The 20120-nt window shown below is 44.7% G+C and overlaps 2 protein-coding genes across 3 annotated transcripts; both read left to right on the top strand.

The window, feature by feature from the left end:
* Positions 1-251: 251 nt before the first annotated feature.
* LOC108035628 (paired box protein Pax-6) lies at positions 252-11584 on the top strand. Of its 2 annotated transcripts, none has more exons than XM_017111322.3 (6): positions 252-962; positions 5625-5891; positions 8386-8526; positions 9994-10452; positions 10517-10701; positions 10869-11584. In XM_017111322.3, exons 1-6 carry the CDS (start codon positions 737-739, stop codon positions 11460-11462), a joined length of 1872 nt encoding a protein of 623 aa, XP_016966811.1. In that variant the 5' UTR covers positions 252-736; the 3' UTR covers positions 11463-11584. The 2 variants fall into 2 exon arrangements, with proteins under 2 accessions (XP_016966811.1, XP_016966812.1); XM_017111323.3 differs by having other exon boundaries at positions 253-962; positions 10886-11351.
* Positions 11585-17073: 5489 nt separating this feature from the next.
* LOC108035602 (ADP-ribosylation factor GTPase-activating protein 1) lies at positions 17074-19739 on the top strand. Its single transcript, XM_017111280.3, has 5 exons — positions 17074-17472; positions 17547-18100; positions 18163-18367; positions 18769-18828; positions 18895-19739. The coding sequence occupies exons 1-5, from the start codon at positions 17413-17415 to the stop codon at positions 19420-19422; spliced, it is 1407 nt and encodes a 468-aa protein (XP_016966769.1). The 5' UTR covers positions 17074-17412; the 3' UTR covers positions 19423-19739.
* Positions 19740-20120: the final 381 nt, after the last annotated feature.

Below are 20120 nucleotides of genomic sequence, written 5' to 3'. Positions count from 1 at the left end.
GCGCAGGTCTAGCCTGAAAGTTTTGATAAACAATGCACTGAAATCGAATGCCCGAGTAATTAATTATTGAACTTTTACAACTGTTTCGGTTTTGGTTTGGGGTTTCGCTGCCTTTAGATACATATACGTGCCTCTCGTTTCCACCGTGAATACGCTCAATGGTTCGACGCTCAATGGTACACACACTCAGAGGCAGGAAAGTGGAAAAAAAAGGAGAAAAAACCCCTGAATGCTCAATGGCAAACCGACCACAACCACAGGCAAACCAGAATGCAGCAGCAGCACAGCACAGCACGGCGCAAGCAAAGCAAGAGCAAAGCAAAAGCAACCCGATCCGAGTTTTAGCCAAGTAAGATATTGCGCTGCCGGTGGCTCTGCGCTCAGTCTCATTCAGCGAGTCGGCGGGCGTTGAGTTTGAGTGCGAAGTGCGGTGCGCGTCGAGTCAGCGAGCGGTGAGCAGCAGCAACAACACGGCGGCAACAGCGGCGACAGCAGCAACACCAACTGGCAACGGGCAACTGACAGCCAGCAACTAGCAACCAGCAACAGCAACGGCAGCAACGCAAGCGAGCGGTTCCGGTGCGCGTTTTCGAGTGGCATCCAAGGTGGCGAAAAAAGCCAAACCGAGAATCCCCCAAAAAACCGTCGGAAAAACAGGCCCCAATAAAATGCCTCCTGTTCACTAAAAATACCCCCTTATCCCGTTCTGCTGTTCCTAAGCCGACAAGAGCGTGGCATGGCAACCACCACATCCCCCGGGCCCACAAGGACAACCAATAAAGCGTCCGTACCAGTAGCATCGTCCGGCATTCCGATCCCCGGGAGCTGCGAGTCCCCCGGCGCAATCATGCCCATGGCCGCCGTGCCTTTGCCGTCGCATGTGCAGCTCTTGGGCAGCTCCGCCGGGGGCGTCGGCCAGCCGTCGGCAATCACGCCCGTCTCGCCCACGGCGGCGACCACAGGTGAGTGAAGAAACCCTATACTGTCTAAAAACAAATAAATGTATTAAGTATTACAATTTCTGTAAAAAAAACTCCTTTTTTTAAACTATTTGACTGCTTTTATTAATAATTTGCATTGATAAATTACCTACAAGTTTTGTGGAAACGCATTAATTGGCAGAACTGTTTATATTTTTCAAGAGTTTTCATTAATTTTTGTGTTTTAATTTAAAAAATCAATTGTTTTAATCTCACAAAAAATGTATATTCAAGAATTTTCATCAATTACTTTATTTGGATTTAAGAAAAATATTTTATTGCCGCAATACATTGGTTGAGAAAGTGATAATCCTTGTGCAAATTAACCACTTTAACTCTAACTATTTGATAACAACCTACCTTTAATTAGTAATTGTAGAAAATATTGAGTTGTCTTCGCTTAGAAAAATTAACAGATTAAAACGTATACCTTTTATTTGTTCTAAGTTTAGCCAAGAAAGGCTTCTTATAATGTAAAGGTCACTCATACGTTATTCCTTTTCAAAACTCTTTAACTAAAAACAAAACAAAGTTATATTTTACGTAATATTTAGCTCTTTTATTTTGGTTCCAGGCAAAAAAAAGTTTAAAATAGATATTTTTTTTAAAGTATGTATCTTGAAATTGTTTATTAGATACTCGTACAAAGATTTTAAAATATGTTCTTGACAACTTACGTTATATTTCTTCTAAAGTAACCACTGTGACAGTTGTAGCTACAATATCCGCTGATATCGCCTGTGTTGCTGGTGTTGCCGTTGTGGCGTTGCTGTTGCTGCACGCTCCATTCGAGCCGCAATATTCGGGCGAATTCCGTGAACTGACAGGGATATCGGAATCGGGGGCCCGAAACAGTTTAAAACAAAAGCCAGCCCCGAGAAACTGGTGGCACTAGTCAAATGCCTGCCGCAGAAGTGCAATGATTTGGAAATTTCACAACAGCAACGCAGCAGCAGCAGCAGCAGCAGCAGCAGCAACACACAACTGTGGCAACTGTTTTGGTCTTTCGCACATCAGTGGCAATTTGTTTTGCACAAGTATGGGTTGTCAAATAAAATTAGTTCACGTCGGCGGCCATCGAATGCACGAGTATCTGCAAGATACACACAGTGTCCCGGATGGCAGCTCTGGGGGACTCTGGGGGCCATGGGGAGGGCAAAGCTTTGACTTGTCTCTCCGAAGGTGTTGGAAGTTGCACAATAAATAAATAATTATAAAAAGAGCCCCGGCCGGAGAGGCAGAGTGACTGGAAAAGAGACGCGGCGACTCGATGCGAGGGGTCCGGGGCCCCCAAGGGGTACATGGCATACATTGAAGTTTAAGCATAGGGCAGAAACCATACTTAGGGGTCTCAGGTTACGTGGTGCGTGTATTCGCATTATTCTTAGAAAGCCAAGCGTATAAAAGGTGTGCACAATGATTTTGAAGAGTGCCTCGACTGGGTTCGCGATGGTATGGTATGGTATGGTAGGGTAGTATGGTATGGTGTGGTACGGATGGGCTCGAAAATGCACATGGTCCGAACTCCTTGCGTTACTCTCGCCCTGCGTTACGTATATGCATATGTGTGTCACGCCAGTTGGAGGTTCTGCCGCCCAAGGAACTGGGGTTATCATATCACAAACTCTTTGGGCTTTACGAAAAAAGTCCCAAAAAGGAAACAGTGACTTATATGGGTCACCTCTGTAAATGATTATGTAACAATATCTTATAAAGGAGGTCTTAAAACCCCTTTGTCCTCAGAAGTTTTGTTCAAATAATAGGTGGATCATTGTATATTATTATAATTTATATTTTTTTAATTTTAAAATACTACCTTAGGTTTTGTTTTGAAGAACTTTTGAAAGTACTTCATGATACTGAATTGAAACTCATCTTCTTAGATCGAATAAAAGTGTTTTTTACAGCCCCTAGAACAATGTTTTTTAGAAGGCAACACTCATCAAAAGCCTAAATATATTCAACACCATTTGGCTCTCTTTAAAGCCTAACGAGTTTTAATTCAATTTGCATATTTTTATTCCTCTGGTTAGGCACACTTTAACAGCTGACCATAATCCAGAACCGTACAATAAAATCCAATAAAGGATGGCATAAAATTAGAGTGACTTATGTAAGAGCACGTCTCCCCGCAGCGGAATTCTTGGAGCTTAGGAAAATGTGCGAAGATCGCCGTAATGCGCGCTGGCAGTAAAAACCAGAAGCTTCGGAGGACGAGTAATGCGCTGCGCGCGACAAACAAGATCAGCGAGCACTAACCGAGGGGGCTGGGGATGCGGTTAAAGACGAGGATGTGGGGATGGCCATTCGGGATGGGGATGCGTTGAGGAGCCGCATAAAAAGCGAGCAACTTTAATTTATATGCAGTGCCTGGGAAGGGGGCCCAAAGAGGGGGGCAGCGGCAAAAACTTACCGGTAGCAATAAATCAAACTATCAATTGAATTCCGAGGCGATCATCACTTGTGGCGAGCTGCGATCCCGAGCTCGAGCTTCAGTGCGACTCCGATCGGCATCGCCTCTTGTTATAAGTCTCACGGTGACGTACGATCTGGAACACTGAGAAAAGTATCTGATTCATTGTAAAAATAACTAAAAATCAATCAAATGAAATTTTAAACTTTTTTGTAAAGGTTCTATTCCTTAAATTTACCCCAGTAGGGGCGAATAGTAATTAATTATTATTAATTACCTACTTTAAAATATTGTGCTCGAAGAAATTTCGATATCATATTTTTATAAGACCTGATTATTATATTAAATCAAAGAAGGCTGGCTTATACGACACAAAAAAAGGAGCTAAGGAGTTCAAGATAGTTTTTGTATGACGTTAGTTTATAAAAATTTAAGGTCCAATCGGGAATGCTGTATTAATTTTTCTCAATTTTTTTTATAATTTAGAATCTTATTAATTTGTTAAAATTATTAAATTTTGGGGGAAAAAATAAAGATATATAAAATAAAATATATTTAAAAACCAAAAAGTATGGTATATTAACTCAAAGATACAACAATTTATTTACCAATTTAAAGCCCTAATTTCTTGATATTTTTTTCGGTGCAGAGGATCGAGGGGCAGCAGAAAGGTTCGGGCCTGGGCCGTGGTTCCAGCGATTTAAGCCGCTTTTGCAATTGACTGAGGCGCATCGCGGAGCAGTCGGAGCTGTCGCATTGCGTAGTAAATCATCGGTCGATCCCGAACCGACTTTACCATAGAATCTGGACTGCAACTGGGACTGGGTCTTCCAGATTGGGGACTATGGCAATGGCAGTCCGGAGGCACTCAGCCTCGTTGACATCCAAGTTGGCCGGCTGTTGCGGCGGCATAAATCAAGCATGGCCATAACCATGGCCACAACAATTGGCGCAACATGCGAGTGCAACAAATTGCGGCGGCCACTTTTAAATGGAGTGAGCCCCGATGGTCTTGCAACCCATCTGCATGGGGTTTAATTAGCCCAGAAGCTGGCGGAGATCCCCATGGCCGATTCTCGATTGCCAATCGGCGATCTGCCGTGGCATGCCGTCGCCACACACGGAGCTGGATCGCACCAAAAAAGAGGTGTTAAAATGTGTGCAGTTCTCGCGATCAGATAAAATGTCAAAATGAACATAAAAGCTTCTACATCCGAGGAATGGCCAATTGCTGCCAGGCCGCTGACAAGCGATCTCCGTCTCATACCCATTGCCATTCCGATTCCGATTCCAATCCAGAGATCCCCAGATCCAGGTCCAACAAATTGCCAGCGAGAATTTCATAAATTCCGACTGGAATCAGCAGTCAGTGTCAGCGGTAATGGACCACACCGCGTCCATTATGCCCATAAACGTTGACACTTCCGCCACTGGACGGAGGAGGCCCCATGGTCGGGGGCCTGTGGGTCCTGACTCTGACTCTTTGACTTTGACGTCGTCGATCAAAAACACACCGAAATTTGTCCAGCCATCCCAGTTGTCCCAGTGCCAGGTCCCCCCAAATCCTCGAGGCCCCAGTCGGTGATCGGGCTACAAATTTCTTGGTGTTTCTGTGTCATGCGCGGAATGCCGGCAACAGCTTCGTTTAAATTCCAATTGACGTTTAATGATTTTGCGCGCCTGCACTTGGAAAATTAGGTGGTAATAGTAAAACATAAATATGCACAAAAATATACATATTATTTAAAATATTTTGGGAATCAAATATTATAAAATATTCTTAGAGCTTTGGGTGCTTTAAAACAAATACAAAATATACTTATTTTTTTAAAGCTAAAACTCTTTTTAACAATACCAAGTACACTTAAAGGTAGAGTAGTCTACCCTTCAAAAATACCTATCTTAACGAAATCTCTTAGAAATAAAATATTTCAATAGATCTTTAGCTTAATTTTCGAAGGAATGGTTGATTAGTTGATTATGATACTTAAAATGAAATATTTTCCTTAATAATTGCAACTTTAACATATGTGTTATCATATAGATAGGTCTTTCAAGTCTTAATAACAATTTATTTTAAACTATTAAGTCTGTAAGAAATATTTTTCTTGATTATATGTTAAGCTGATTTGGACTCAACAAGCTAAGAATTTTAAAATTATTCCCATCTTGGCTTTGAGTTCCTCCAATTTTTTTATCTGTACTAATGATTTGTTACCCTCCCATTTCAGTCCTCGCCCAGCCGCACAGTCTGAGCCCCTCCACGCCCATGCTGACCCAGGTGACGCCCCCCGCTCCGGCGTTGGGCGGCCTCTTCTGCGGAGGCAGTGCAGCAGCGGGACCAGGCGCTGCGGGGGCGGCAGCAGCGGCGGCGGCCACAAATCTCAACGCCCTGACCTCCCAGCACCGACTACTGGAGCTGTCCCGCTTTGGCCTGCGAGGCTATGATCTGGCCCAGCACATGCTGTCCCAACAAGGAGCTGTCTCCAAGTTGCTGGGTAAGTTGTTGGGCCATTAAGGTGGGGAAGATGCTTTGGGAGGAGGAGGAAGTCTAGACCACCCTGACCAATGCAATCAGCGGCATAACGCGGAACCACGAAACACGCGCCCCAAATGCAATCGCCAAGTGTCCCCAAGCGTCCCAATCGATTTGCACGGCTCCGCTGTGGGGTCACGTAAACACGACAAATCGATTGGCAATCGCCGTCGCCCCCACCTGCACCTGGACACCCCGTCGTCCTCCCTAACACTGCACCCCTTTCTCTGCAGAAGTCTGCAGCAGCCGCACACCTGTTGCCACCTGTGAGCTCGACTCCCAGCCGTGTCATTCCCGATTTGCCACCTTCGCCACTCCAGCTGGCTAATTTCAATTGCAAGCTTGCATTCTGAGCCGGAAACACAGAACTTACTTTAAATTTTGGCCAAATGTTTAATGAAAAAAAAAACATAAAAATTATAATCAATAAAAAAGAAATTATATAATATATAAGTATTTAAAATTTGATCTTTTTAAAAATTTTAAAAATAGTTTTGCACCATTTTGTAAGTTCCTTAAATTTAAACAATTAAAAATATCTAGAAGTTGTTATCAGCAAATACCCAAATGATAGATAAACAAGTTAAAGAGTACTTCTATAAGATTACACAAGGGTTTTAATGAGCAATATCCTTTCTTTGGTATATGTATGAAATGATTTGGACCTTAATTGGTTTTTTTAGGAGCTTATAAAAATAATAACCATTTAAAATAAGATAATGTTCTTTAAAAATTAGCTACCAAATTTTAAAATGTACTATAGGTTTTGATTTATAAAATGGAATATTTGACCTAACCAACCTACAAATGAGTGCTATTTTATCGCCAGCCACTTTAGTGTGTCAGAAAAGGCTACGCCAAATATATCTGCCCATTCACAGATATTCATTAGTGCAACTTCGAATCTTGCCAGCCGATCTGTGTGGATGCCATTCATTCCCATTCAAGTCAATTGAAATTGTGTAAATAATTTCCGCTTTGCGCACAAAAAGCTGGCGAACAAATGTACAAGTACATGTGTGCCCATTCATTAATTTAAGGCAACCCAGTGCACAGAAAACAAAATCCGCTTGTAATAAATTTCAAATAAATTACACAAGAGGAGTAGGCCAATTAAAAGCTAAAGATAATAGTGTTTTCGCCACTCGGAATCGAATCAATGGCACATGTCCGAATGAGCCGGCTAATCTGGCGATTTGAGGCGATATCTTTGGGTTTTTTTCTCCGGGTGTAGAGCTCAATTTACAAGATAAACGCGCGCGCCTGTCAACTGCTTCCGACGAATTATCATTTGAGCCGACTTTGTGACTCGGTGACTCTGTAACTCTGCGACTTGGAGTCTCCGGCCGCTGATGTTGTCAAATATTCAAATTAGCGCTCCGCTGAATGGACGCCGGCTGCTGGCTTAATTGTCTAGTTAGTTAGTGGCTCGGAGCAGGCAGTCAACAGGTAGCAGGTATCTGCCATTCGGCATCTGGCATCTATGGCACAGTATCTGGTATCTGGTATCTGGAGGCCCGTAGTGCCACACAATGCACTGCCGCCGGAGGGCTTTTGACCCGTTCGAAACGCCCACACGGGCCCGCCAGCTTTGAACAATGTGAAAATTATGCGAGTCGCACAATACACCAGGGCCCAAGGCATCCAAGTAGCTGGCAATAGGAAGAAGGCCAAATTGATTGCACAACTGGGATGGGGTGCGCTACTACTAGCCACACCCTCAGCCAGACACAGATTTTGGGGTCCCACAAATTAATTTTTTCTAATTATGAACATTTGTCAAAAGCACCAAGGGGTTACTTTCATTCGACGATAATACATAAATTATAGTGATTTTAGCTGGGTTTTGTTTTTAGTTCTGGGCTAAGATATTTTTAGAAAATCACTAAAAGATCCTAACTCTCCTGAGGCTGAATAAAAGAGTTCCACAAAAATCTTGCCCTTTTACAACCCTTTAATAAGAACAACCAAATTAAATACATTTAATAATAAGGTGTTTTTATAAAATACAAACACATTTTTCGGACTCTTTACAACTTTTAAGAAGATTCAAGTGTTATTTATATCTATATTTCTAAGATTATATATGATAAGGTACTCCTATTTTTATAACTTCTAAACAAATTTTTTGGAGTTTTTAAGCTTTTTAAGATCATCATCAGATCAATTGCAATTACATCCTCATTTCTAAGATTATAAATGAAAATTGTATGACAATGGGGTCATTTTCTTTTACAAAAGTTTTTAAAGATAATGTAGTTTTGGGGTTCAAAAATCAACCAATCCATAATCTATAGACTCTGGTGGGTTATATTGTATTTAAATAGTTATTAAAACAAGATAGTATGGATCAAAGATTCAACCAATACATAAGCTATGTAATATCTATTTCTAGATACCTATAAGTATCATAAGGGATCCTTAACTCTCTAACCCCCACTTTCCCCATCTTGCAGGCACCCTGCGCCCACCTGGCCTAATTGGCGGCTCCAAGCCCAAGGTGGCCACCCCGACTGTGGTCTCCAAGATCGAGCAGTACAAGCGCGAGAATCCGACGATCTTCGCGTGGGAAATCCGCGAGCGACTGATCACCGAAGGTAGGCGAACAATAGAAACCAGTCCACGGGGCACCGATGCCGATCAATGGGGCAGGACTTCTGTGCCGGAGTGGGGCTAGTGATGCGGCACAGGGAGGGACACAATGCGAGTAGCTGGGCTAATTAACTGACAGGGAACCCCCGAAAGCGAAATTGCCGAACAAATGACAACGGTCGCGACAAGCGGCTGCGTCCTCTGGTTGCAAAGTTGCGTCTTCAGCTTCCTTGGGCCACAAAGTTCCTCAGTTCCTTCCTTCAGCTTCTTAAGTATCAGATTGACAGGAGGAACTGAAACCGAAAGAGCAGCCATCAGCATCGGGCATCGGGCATCGCGGCCTGGTATTGATGTGTTTATGGTGCTCGTAATGCCAATGCCCGCCGAGGGCTCATTTAATGTTGTAAGAACCGGGGAGGATACCATATATATTGTTCCACTGCGGCAGATTTAGATTTATCGATTGGCTAATTTATGAACATCCGCTGCCAGTGCGATTGATATGTAAATGTGCTCACATTTGTGTCACTCATTTTGGGTTCCCTCCTCAGAAGTTGCGAGATAATCGCGGACAGAATAGGAGGAGAAGTAGTCCACTCGGCAGCAACCAGTTGACAGTCGCCAGTCGCCAGTTGCCCGTGGGCAGTGGAAATGGTCAGTGGAGAGTGGACACTGGACGGTGGACGGTGGACTGAGGATTTTGGTCAGCTCGCATCGCTCGGTGCAGTGAATCGTTCCGATAGCCATCTCTCGCATGAGACGCACGAACACACACACGGCGAGATCCCAATCGGTACTCTCATTACAGTCAATCTGCAGCTCATTTCGGGGTCACCAGCAGGTCATGATGCACAGCATCCGGTGCAGGGAACAAGGAATCAAAGCATACCCAAATCAGCAAGCGCCGTTTATAGGTTTCTCTTTATCGATTGAAAATTGCTACCAAATAACTAAATGATGTAAATATTTAAATTAAAAATCGATCTTAAACATGGCTTCCAACTAAATTATAAAAAAAACTTTTAATACTAGACACACTCAAATAAATTGAAATTATAAACACTTTTATCATTACTCCAAGAATGTCTAATCTCAAACAACCTCAAAAGTTCTGTCGACCTAGTTTATTTTCAAGAATGTTTTTCCTCAAAAAGTAAGAAGCCAAATTCTCAAATATATTTAATATTATATATTATATTTAACTCTGGATGTAAATATTAAGGAATCCTAGGAAACTTATTGATTTTCAAGAAACCTCGAGAATTCTGAATTTATTTTCAAGAACGTTTTTCCTTGATAAGTGAGATTTTAAATTCTCAAATGGGAACATTTAATCCTGGATGTAAGCATTGAAGAATCTGAGAAAACTAACAAATTTTCAAAGATTTTTTTTCGATGTGTAGGAATAATATGTATTATTAGTTGTATATATATTACTTTTAATATTTCTGAAACCTTTACCTGATCTCCAGGTGTCTGCACCAATGCCACAGCTCCCTCGGTGAGCAGCATCAATAGAATATTGAGGAATCGGGCGGCGGAAAGGGCGGCGGCTGAGTTTGCCCGGGCGGCGAGTTACGGCTATGCCATACATCCCACGCATCCGCATCCGTACACCAGTTTTCCCACCTGGCCAACGCATCATCCGCTGTGGGGAGCCGTTCCCCTGGCCGCCGGAGCTGGTGGACCTCTCCAGCCCGCCGGAAGTGGCAGCAGCTACGGCAGTGATGGCAACATGAGCTCAAATCCCAACAGCAGCAACAGCAACACCACCCACAGCAACAGCAATGGGAATGGAAACAACACGAATAGTGGCAGTGCCTGTGGCGACAGCAGTGCGGGCAGTGGACGCCTCTCCCTGCCGGCCCTTTCTCCGGACTCGGGGAGCCGGGACAGTCGCTCCCCGGACGCAGATGCCAACCGGATGATAGGTGAGGCGAGGAGCTCTTGTATACATTTGTTGAGAAAACCGAACCGAAACCTTTTATCACCCAGACATCGAGGGCGAGGACAGTGATTCGGAGGACAGCGACCAGCCGAAGTTCCGGCGGAACCGCACCACCTTTAGTCCGGAGCAGCTGGACGAGCTGGAGAAGGAGTTCGACAAGTCGCACTACCCGTGTGTGAGCACCCGCGAAAAGCTGGCAGGTCGAACGGCCCTGAGCGAGGCCAGGGTGCAGGTGAGTGTGCAACACCCCCTTATTTTTGGTATACCAACCTCCCGAATCGAAGACACATTGTACATCCCTACACCCTACTAACCACGACACCCGGAGCCAGCTGCTCCGATCCCCGGCTCTTCTGTTTATCGACTAACAAATTGTCTCTTCACCGATTGATCAACCAGGTTTGGTTTTCCAACAGACGAGCGAAATGGCGGCGCCACCAGCGGGTCAACTTGCTCAAGCAGCGCGACTCGCCCTCGACCTCGAGCTCGCCCAGTCCGGTGGCCCCGGCTCCCACTGCAGTGCCACCTGCAGCTCCCTCTGCAGTTCCAGCTGCCGAATGTGGCCAGCAGAGGCAGCCATTTCCCTACGGGAGCACAGGGATCACAGGGGGCACAGGGTTGACCGGGATCACCGGAATCACGGGGATCAGCGGGATCAGCACGAGCAGCACTTTGGGGAACAGCGGCCAGCACATGGTAGAGCCACCTCCAGTGGTGGCGCCAACTGCCTCACCCACAGCATCAGCTCCATTATCAATGGGCGGTGAGAACAGCGCCTTCCGGGCCCTGCCCATGACCTTGCCCTCGGCTTCGGCGGCGGCCTTTGCCCTCAGTTTCGCCCGCCAGTACATAGCCAAGTACATGGGCGCGCCCATTAATGTGGGCCACCAACCAGGTGCTGATCGGCAACGGCATCGGAATCAGTCCGAGGAGGACGAGCAGGAGGAGGAGGAGGAGGAGGAGGTAATCAACGTGGAGCACGACGCCGAGTGACCATTTTTCCTATCGCTTTAAATCGAGAATATAGTGCAATTTCTACTTAATTTATTCAGTTTGGTAGCACCGTTTTCCAACCGCGTGCTGAGTACAAATAAAATCGAAACGATCATAAAGTTCTCACGAGTTTCGTATAATTGGTTTGGGAACTCAGAAGATGACACCCGCTGACACCCATGGATAACCAGGGGCGAGGCGGAGGCACCTCCTCAAAAGAGACTTTTCGAAAATAACTCAAGTGGACAAATCTGACAATTTTGTGGCTACCAAAAGCGAAGTGAAAAGCAGACACAGAGGCAGTGGCTCAGGCTCCAGCGCAGAGAGCTCGAGCTCAAGTACCTGGCAAGATGGGCTCGTGGATCGCTTGGGGATTCGGGGGGATCCGTTCCTGAGGCCGGGTGATTAATGTGGCTTTAATTACATGCGCTGCCGAGTCGTCGCCGTCCTCGTTTTTGTCGTCAATGTGTATGCTCGGATGGATCACTATAATTATATAGATGGCCGAATTAAATTTTAATTTAACGCCTGTCAAATCAGAAAACCACTGCCATAATCGTTCGCTCAAGAGATCCCCGGGTAGCCCCCGAAACGGTTATTCATTTCATCGGGGAATTGGGGATCGCTGATCGGTGATCTCTGATCGGTGATCGCTGTTCGGTGAGAATCAATCGAACTATGCGCCAACTGATATTCGAACGTCTTAGCCTCCATCCATTATGGATTGTTCGGATTGTAATGAGCCACCGAAGGCGTCAACTCCAGCGTCGAGCGGTGATGAAAGAAAGAAAGACGCCTGCCTGCCAAGAGAATGCGAAACAATTAAAGCCCCGAATTTCCATTTCCATTCGGATCGCGGTTACCTGCGGCTTGCGATGAGTCGACGAAATGGTTTGCGCCACCAGAAAGGGCTACACCGGAAAAAATTTAATTAAAAATCCATTTGACAGGAGCCGATTACGGTGGTGATGGTGGAAAAAGATTCATCTTGTCATCAAGGCGCCATTAAATTGACACCCGAAACATGAATTAAGCGCAGTGGAAATAATGGTATATGTTTACTTTCGGAGGATTGCATACGTAATGGAAACCTCTTGATGTTTGTACAATAAAAATTATAATAGGTCTATGAAGCAGTTAAATATTACTACAACTACAAACAGTACATCATTTTGGGACTTCTTATAAATATGAACCTTTAAACATTTTATTATCATTGGAATATTTGAGTAAAATTGAAATAATCTTTAAGATATTCCATTTTTTAAATGAAAATTTAATAATCCGTAGCCATTAAGAAAAAAATAAAATACCATTCAACTGTATCAAGAATATTTTCACTAGGAAATACCAACCAATACTATTAAATTAGTATTCTAGAGCTTTCTATGAAACTTCGAGTATTGTTTCTACTTATACCTAGCAAATCCTATATCTATATAGTTTTGTGGCGCTTTGGGGTGATGAGTAGCTCCTGCTTTTAGAGGGAACTTTAAACAATCCCCAGTATCTCTGAATGGAACCCCTAACCGAGCCGAAACTGGACTGCATATCATCCCAGAGTTCCGATTGCATCCTGGCCGCTGTTTCAGCCGTCGCCTGTTGCCTGTACCTGTTAATTGCCAAAGGCGTTAGTATTAAGTGGTTTTCGTGCTTATTATAAATATCTCTTAATTTTCGCCATCCCCACGCTGTGCTGGTGTGAGTGGCAAAATCTTGAAATGGCAATCACCGACTTGCAGTTCCCGCCGCCCGCCGCCGGACGCCGGACTCCCAGCACCCCAACATCCCAGCATCCAGCTCCCAACCAAAAGGCAGCCAAGTGGACAACGTCTGCGGACTCGTCGTCTGCTTTGTTGTCATTATGTTGTGTTATTTGGCACGATTTGTTAAGCTAAGGAGCAGGAATGGCACTGGGTTGAAGACTGGAGTTCAGGGGCTGGCCAAGGAGGGGTTTTTAGAAGGCTTTTTAAAGAAGTAATTTAGAGTAATCAGCTATATTTTTATATAGAATATAATAAAATTCGAATATTGTATTGATCCTTTATTCCGTTGAGTTATTGTCTAATGGCCGGTTTCTCAACCTGAGGTTATGTTATGTAAAAGTTAAGTAATGCGAAAAAAATCCCAATCCTTAAAGTCTGCAGATAATCACTGCTCTTATATTGAGAAACTTAAAGTTCCTGTTAAATAAATATAAATCGACGATAAAAGCTAACATTACATTGAGAAATCGGCCCCAATAAATACTGGCAAATAGTTGGGTTACTTGAACCCCACGAAACCCCCCTGGCACCGCCTCTGCGCCTGCATCTCGAGTCCCAAGCGAAGCTGAAGGCTGTGCGCGGTTGCATGATGCTGCCGATCGATTGGCTCCGAATCGATCAGCGGCGAGGAGCGGCACCAGGAATGGCCAAAGCCTCGCGTCTCCGGTAGCCGATCACTAGTCCCGGACAGCCCCTTGTCCACCTCCTGCGCCTAGTTTGGCCCTCTTTGAGAGAGTTGCCGCTTTTGGCCATGGGATCGGGAGCCAAACTGGCGTCGCACACAACACAGGGCCCGTATAATTGTCGCATGCAAGATCGCGGCCATCGACATGGGGCATTGACAACCCGCAAAAAGGGGGGGGGGGCCAATGGGGAAGGGTTTTGGGATGCCCGACAGCAGGACATGAAAGGTAACGCATTGCTGCGACCAGGAGAATAAGTAATTCACTTAACGCTTTAATATCGCTGATAAATGCAGACCAATCTGCATCCGAGGGGTGCCCATCCCCCTCGCTCCATCCACAGGCCAGCCCATACATTTCCCCTTAATTGGTGCAATTTCGAGCGATTTTATTTTATTTCGCCTGCGTTTTTCCCTCTGCAACCTGGACTCTGTGACCCAGGGAGATCACCTGTGCCTGCGCAGACTTTGTGGCTGCGGCGTGCGAACAGTCTGCTCATTTGCATAAATTCAAATTCATTTGCACCTTATGGGGAATGGGAGACGGCGACCCAATGCAAATGCGAATGCGAATACGAGTCGAGCATTGTTTTGCACGTGTTGACAAGTTGCAGGGGGATCGACGGGGCGGCAGGAGTTGGAAATTGACCAGCGGCGGGACCGGATGCTCCGATGATAAAATGCGCATCCTCTCCAGAACCCTCGAGCCCACCTTCAGTTTCGGGGCCAGCCGACGACGTCTATGCGAGTTTAATGCAAGTCTAAGCCTATAATTTGATCGTATCCACACAATAACTCAGTACTCCCAGCCCAAATCGGAGTGGGTCTCTGGGAGTCGAACCCAGGACCTCGGCGGACCGCGCCGGCGTGCAAAATGCCCAGTGGCGCTTTTGGGGGCGTGGCCAGGCCGAGCAAGAGCAGTGACAGAGCCGATAATGGATGCGCAGCAATGCCATTTCTGGCAGATCGGGCCGTACTCCGCGGCTTCTGATAAGACCACCAGCGGAATGCACTCAAAAAAGACAAAAAACAGGCAACGCGGGAAAATATAGTGTTTTAGTAACAAAAATATTACTCTAAGGCCAGAGTTCTCAATGTCCTGTTAACCTTTAACGTCGAGTTAAATTGCTGCTTTGGGAAAAAGTATTTTCTCAATACTATATATGATCCTAAAATGTTATAATTTTTCCCTGGTAAGGTTAGAAAGTTTCATAACCGCTGTATATAACAAAAATAAATTACTTTAGGGACCGATTTCTCAATGTCTTCTTAACCTTTGACTTGAGTTTGATTGCTTCTTTAACAAAAATAGTTTCTCAATACTTTATAAAATCCTAAAATATTATAATTTTTCCTTCGCAAGGTTAGAGAGTTTCATAACCACTGTATATAACAAAAATATATCTCTAAGGATCGATTTCGCACTGTTCTGTTAACCACTGACACTAAGTTTAAATACTGATTTGGAAAAAAGGGTTTGTGAATATTATCAATTATCCTAAATTTTACATTCGTAAGGTAAACCTCATATTGAGAAAACTAACTTGTTGTTCCCAACAATTCAACTAAAGGTTATTTTGCAATTAACAAAGAAGGGAAATTAAAATCTTGAGGTTTAACTAAATTAAATAGTAATTATTCTGCAAAGCTAGTTTTATTCGTTTGTTTAGAGTACTTAAGACTTATAACATTAATCTTAAAAATAATCTACCTAATCATAATTTTCTCCCTATTTTTCGACAATACACCAATGTTTTTCTGAGTGCCTCCAATCCGCTCCGGCAGCAGGACAAGTAGTTGTTGAAAGCGTCGAGCGAGTGCCCAGCCAGGAACGCCCGGCTCACTTAGCGGGCAGGAGTCGTAACTTAACTGAGGACGGACCCGCAGACCGCAGACCGGGATCGATCGATCGGATTACCCGGCAGGCTTTTCAATTCAACACATCCTCCGGTCGCCGCGGCAATTATATGCTCGTACCCGCTCACATCCAGGTCCGATCTGCCACGCCCCCACGGGGCGTGCGACGCCAATTATAGAGGACAGAGTCGCAGAGGTCTCCTCCGACGGGGCTGACTTAAATAAATGCGCGAGTTTGGAAATTGAAAGGGAATTAGCGGTGGGCAGGCAGCCGTTCTGCAGAAATATTGTGCATAATTATATGCTAATCCCATGGCACTGAGTTATGTGCGTGGTCGGTTACCTTTTCGGGAGATAGGAAAGTGCAGGGAAAAGCCTTTCGGACGGCGCCTAAGTCCAGTGATTGGGATTTCCCAGCTCCCCTTTTCATCTCTGGTGGCCATCCCACCCGCGGTCTGTTTGCATTGAAGTCGCTCATGTAAGTAATTTCCCCTGCCCGGGAGGCGAGGCCCCAAAGTCCGTATCCAAATCGGTAGGAGATTGATTACTGTTGCGAGTGTGATAAATCGCTGTTTTTATTAACTTTTTCGGGATGACTCGGCGAAACGGGAGCTGCATCTCCAGTCGCCAGTGGTCGGCACTTGAAGACTGCCGATCGATCTGGCAATCAGATCAGCGTGATAATGTATAATTTGTTGGAGTGTTGCGGTGTGCTCGAAACAAAGGCGATGCCATCGCGTAAGGTTAATTGAATTTGCTGGAGAGTGGAGTGCGATTTTCTGCAGTGTTGTGATGGCCTGATTTTGATTACTGTTTTTGATAAGCATAAAATTTAGTTTGGCTTCTACTTTGCCTAATTAATTTATCTTACTTCCTTGCTTAAAATAAGTTATTTGATTGAATTTTTATTTTTCATGATAAAGTTTTAAAGTAAAAACTACCAGTTTTTTGAGTTTCTACAAGGTGGTGAAGTTAAAAATTATATATATTGATAAACAAGAAATAAAAAATTACTTAAAACAGTCGAATTAAAATATAGCTAATTACTTTTGATATTTAAAAAGCCATCTATAAAATGTTTAAGTCAGAGTCCCAATGCCAAGAAATTTTTAACTATCAAACTTGCTTACATATTATGTAGAATGCTTAATACATTTTAATTTTTTTAACTACTTTAAAAGCATGTACTTAATAGAGAAATTTCTTCTCAATTTAAAAAGCCCGCCCTTGCCCTACGACTATCGGTATATCGATAGTTTGAGTGAAGAGGCGGACTCCCCGACCTTTGCCCTTATCACTTTCGCCCGCTCTGGCCACACTGCAGCTCATTCCAATTGGGACACGCTTAACATTTTTTTTGCCAATTTGCCATTATTTCTGAGCGTCTCAGCTGTTTCAAGAAATTTGCAAGCCTACTAAATGCGTTTAACCAAGTGTGTGTCGCTCGCCGTGGACTCTAAATGCTCTCAAGCCGTCGTGTGGGCTTAGGATCGCACTTTGCCGCCGAGATTGCACCGAATCAGCGCCAGCGTCAGCAAATCGCCCATTAGCAACTCGGTTTTATCAGCTGCGGAAACGAAACGCCAGTTGTTGGGAAAGCCACTAGACAAAGGGCAGGCGCAGGAGACCATAGAAACCGGTTGCCATGGCGAGTCCCAGGACGCGCAGGGTGCTCCAGGAGCTGAAGCCCCAGGACGAGAACTCGGTGGGTTGCCCTCTGCACACGATTTCCCCTGGCATATCTCTAAAGTTGCTCATATTTTTCTTTGGAATCCCCAGAAATGCTTTGAGTGCGGCACGCACAATCCCCAGTGGGTTTCCGTGACCTACGGCATCTGGATCTGCCTGGAGTGCTCCGGCAAGCACCGCAGCCTGGGCGTCCACCTGTCCTTCGTGCGCTCCGTCACCATGGACAAGTGGAAGGACATCGAGCTGGAGAAGATGAAGGCGGGCGGCAATCGCAATGCCCGCGAGTTCCTCGAGGACCAGGCCGACTGGAACGATCGGGCGCCCATCACTCAGCGCTACAACTCCAAGGCGGCGGCCCTCTACCGCGACAAGATAGCCACCTTGGCCCAGGGCAAGAGCTGGGATCTCAAGGAGGCGGAGGGCCGAGTGGCCAGCTCCAATAGCTACAGCGGCGGAGGTGGTGGCTCCAGCAGCAGCAGCTCCCAGTCGCGACCCAGTGCAACAGGTTATGGCGGCAATGGAGGCTATCAAAACGGAGGAGGCGGCGAAATTGGGGGCTATCAGCAGTACCAAACGCAGGAGTTCAAGGACCAGAAAGAGGAGTTCTTCAGCAAACGCCAAGTGGAGAATGCCTCCAGGCCAGAGTAGGCACCACACGCAGTTTCCCCTTTGTCTATAAATGCTTAATATTATTATATTTTTCTAGTCACTTGCCACCGAGTCAGGGCGGAAAGTATGCAGGTTTCGGGTTCACACGCGAGCCCCCTCCGAAAACGCAATCTCAGGAGCTACTCGACTCGACGCTATCCACTTTGGCCTCTGGCTGGAGCCTGTTCTCCAGCAACGCCTCCAAGTTGGCCAGCACCGCCAAGGAGAAGGCCGTCACCACTGTCAATTTGGCCTCCACGAAGGTGAGTTCTCTAAATTATTAATAGCATTTTGGAATTTGATCCTTTATTTGCTTAATTTGTCGGATTTTGTTCGATTTTACTTTGATTTTATTAAGTACTTTTTTATTACATTTATTTGCTCTTAAAATATAAACCTTTTGGCTTTTATATCTATTATGTTTAGTGTTGTTAAAAAATATATGAAAAAATATGATCTTAATTAATTTTTATTTCTAAAATAGAGTCTTGTCTGATTCAACATTAAGATTTTGGTTGCAATTGTAATTATAATTCGTAGCTATATTTTGTTAATACAAAGAGAACAAAATCTGCGAAAGTACACTAGCAATATAGGATTATTTCTTTGTTTAATTGTATAATTTTTTATTTGATTTGCGTATTTGCTTATTATTTTGTTGTAGATTAAAGAAGGAACTTTGCTAGACTCCGTTCAGAGCGGAGTTACTGATGTAGCCAGCAAGGTCTGTAGTTGTGGAAGCTTCCCGCTCAATTATCTAAACCGTGTATAAAACTATCCCTTTCCACAGGTCACCGATATCGGCAAGCGAGGCTGGAACAATTTGGCGGGCAGCAACATTTCGTCGCCCCAGGGTGGCTACAACGATCCCAACTTCGAGGACAGCGCCTACCAGCGCTCCAACTCGGTGGGCGGCAATCTGACCGGCGGATTGGGCCAGCAGAGCGGCGTCAGCGACAGCGACTGGGGCGGCTGGCAGGACAACGCCAACAACAAGACACACCTGACCAGCTCCAGTTCGTACCACAATCAGTTGAGCAGCAGTAGCGGCACCGCCACCGCCGGCCTCACCCGCGACGACGACTGGTCCGGTTTCGAGGCATCGAACTACCAGAGCGCGGAGACCTCCTACCAGAACGCTCCGTCCGGCGGCTCGACCGCCCGCCGCAACATGAAGCTGCAGGACACTTCGCAAAAGCTGAGCGAGGGCTTCGAGAACCTGGACGTGAAGAATGTCAAGCCGAAGACGGCCACCTCCTCGTCGTCGGGCAACAAAGCCAGCGCCGAGGACGACGCCTGGGACCTGTTGATGAAGTAGAAACCGAAAGCGAAACCAATACCGAATCCGAACCGATTGTATTTTATATTCCATTCAGTTTGTTGTGTCTCCTCTGTTATGTGTCTTGATGTCAGGCCGAGGCTGTTGTGCGCGCATTTAATGTAACTAACTGAATATGTATTCCCCTAAGTACCGGCAAGCTCCCAACTTACATACCGTGCAACTATTTCCGTTTATTTTCACAGTTTAGACCAATTTTGTATAGATCTACTTAACGAATTACCTAGCTTAAAGTATAAACAAGGATTCTGAGGGAGGCGAGATGAGAAAATACATATTATGTTAACAAGTGTAAAGGTTGGTCTTTGTTTTTAATTGGGTTTATAATGGAGTTCGTAAAAGAAAGAATCAAGAGTATAGTTAAATTAGAATCCTTATATTTGGCTACAACTTAAACATTTATAAAAATTAATCTTCAGATTAACTAAAATTAAATTTGGCGGGAAATTTCTTTAACTAAAAGGGTTCACAAGAAAGTAAAATGAGATTTCTTCACTTTTAAAACTATTTTCAATTGTAGAACCAGTTTTAATTATTTCTTAAATACTTTATTTAAAAAAGTTTATAAAAAAATATTTCAGGGAAATTAAAGAAGATTTTGGTTTCGCTTTGCTTTAGATCTTTATAAGTAACCAGTTTTAAATAGTGCAAGTGCATTTGGTATTCTTGAAAAATCG

The sequence above is a fragment of the Drosophila biarmipes genome, chromosome 3L (genome assembly GCF_025231255.1).
Source record: "Drosophila biarmipes strain raj3 chromosome 3L, RU_DBia_V1.1, whole genome shotgun sequence".
In the NCBI taxonomy this organism is placed as follows: domain Eukaryota; kingdom Metazoa; phylum Arthropoda; class Insecta; order Diptera; family Drosophilidae; genus Drosophila; species Drosophila biarmipes.
The sequence above is the reverse complement of the archived record's forward strand: the minus strand, read 5'-3'. Positions and strand labels throughout refer to the sequence as shown.

What these genes read in the sequence shown, in the direction of transcription:
- LOC108035628 (XM_017111322.3), top strand. Translation starts at nt 737, where the DNA reads ATGGCAACCACCACATCCCCCGGGCCCACAAGGACAACCAATAAAGCG. An exon ending in GCCCACGGCGGCGACCACAG is followed by an intron (nt 963 to 5,624) that starts GTGAGTGAAGAA and finishes CTCCCATTTCAG; the next exon opens with TCCTCGCCCAGCCGCACAGT. An exon ending in AGCTGTCTCCAAGTTGCTGG is followed by an intron (nt 5,892 to 8,385) that starts GTAAGTTGTTGG and finishes CCCATCTTGCAG; the next exon opens with GCACCCTGCGCCCACCTGGC.
- LOC108035602 (XM_017111280.3), top strand. Translation starts at nt 17,413, where the DNA reads ATGGCGAGTCCCAGGACGCGCAGGGTGCTCCAGGAGCTGAAGCCCCAG. An exon ending in TCAATTTGGCCTCCACGAAG is followed by an intron (nt 18,368 to 18,768) that starts GTGAGTTCTCTA and finishes ATTTTGTTGTAG; the next exon opens with ATTAAAGAAGGAACTTTGCT. An exon ending in TTACTGATGTAGCCAGCAAG is followed by an intron (nt 18,829 to 18,894) that starts GTCTGTAGTTGT and finishes CCCTTTCCACAG; the next exon opens with GTCACCGATATCGGCAAGCG.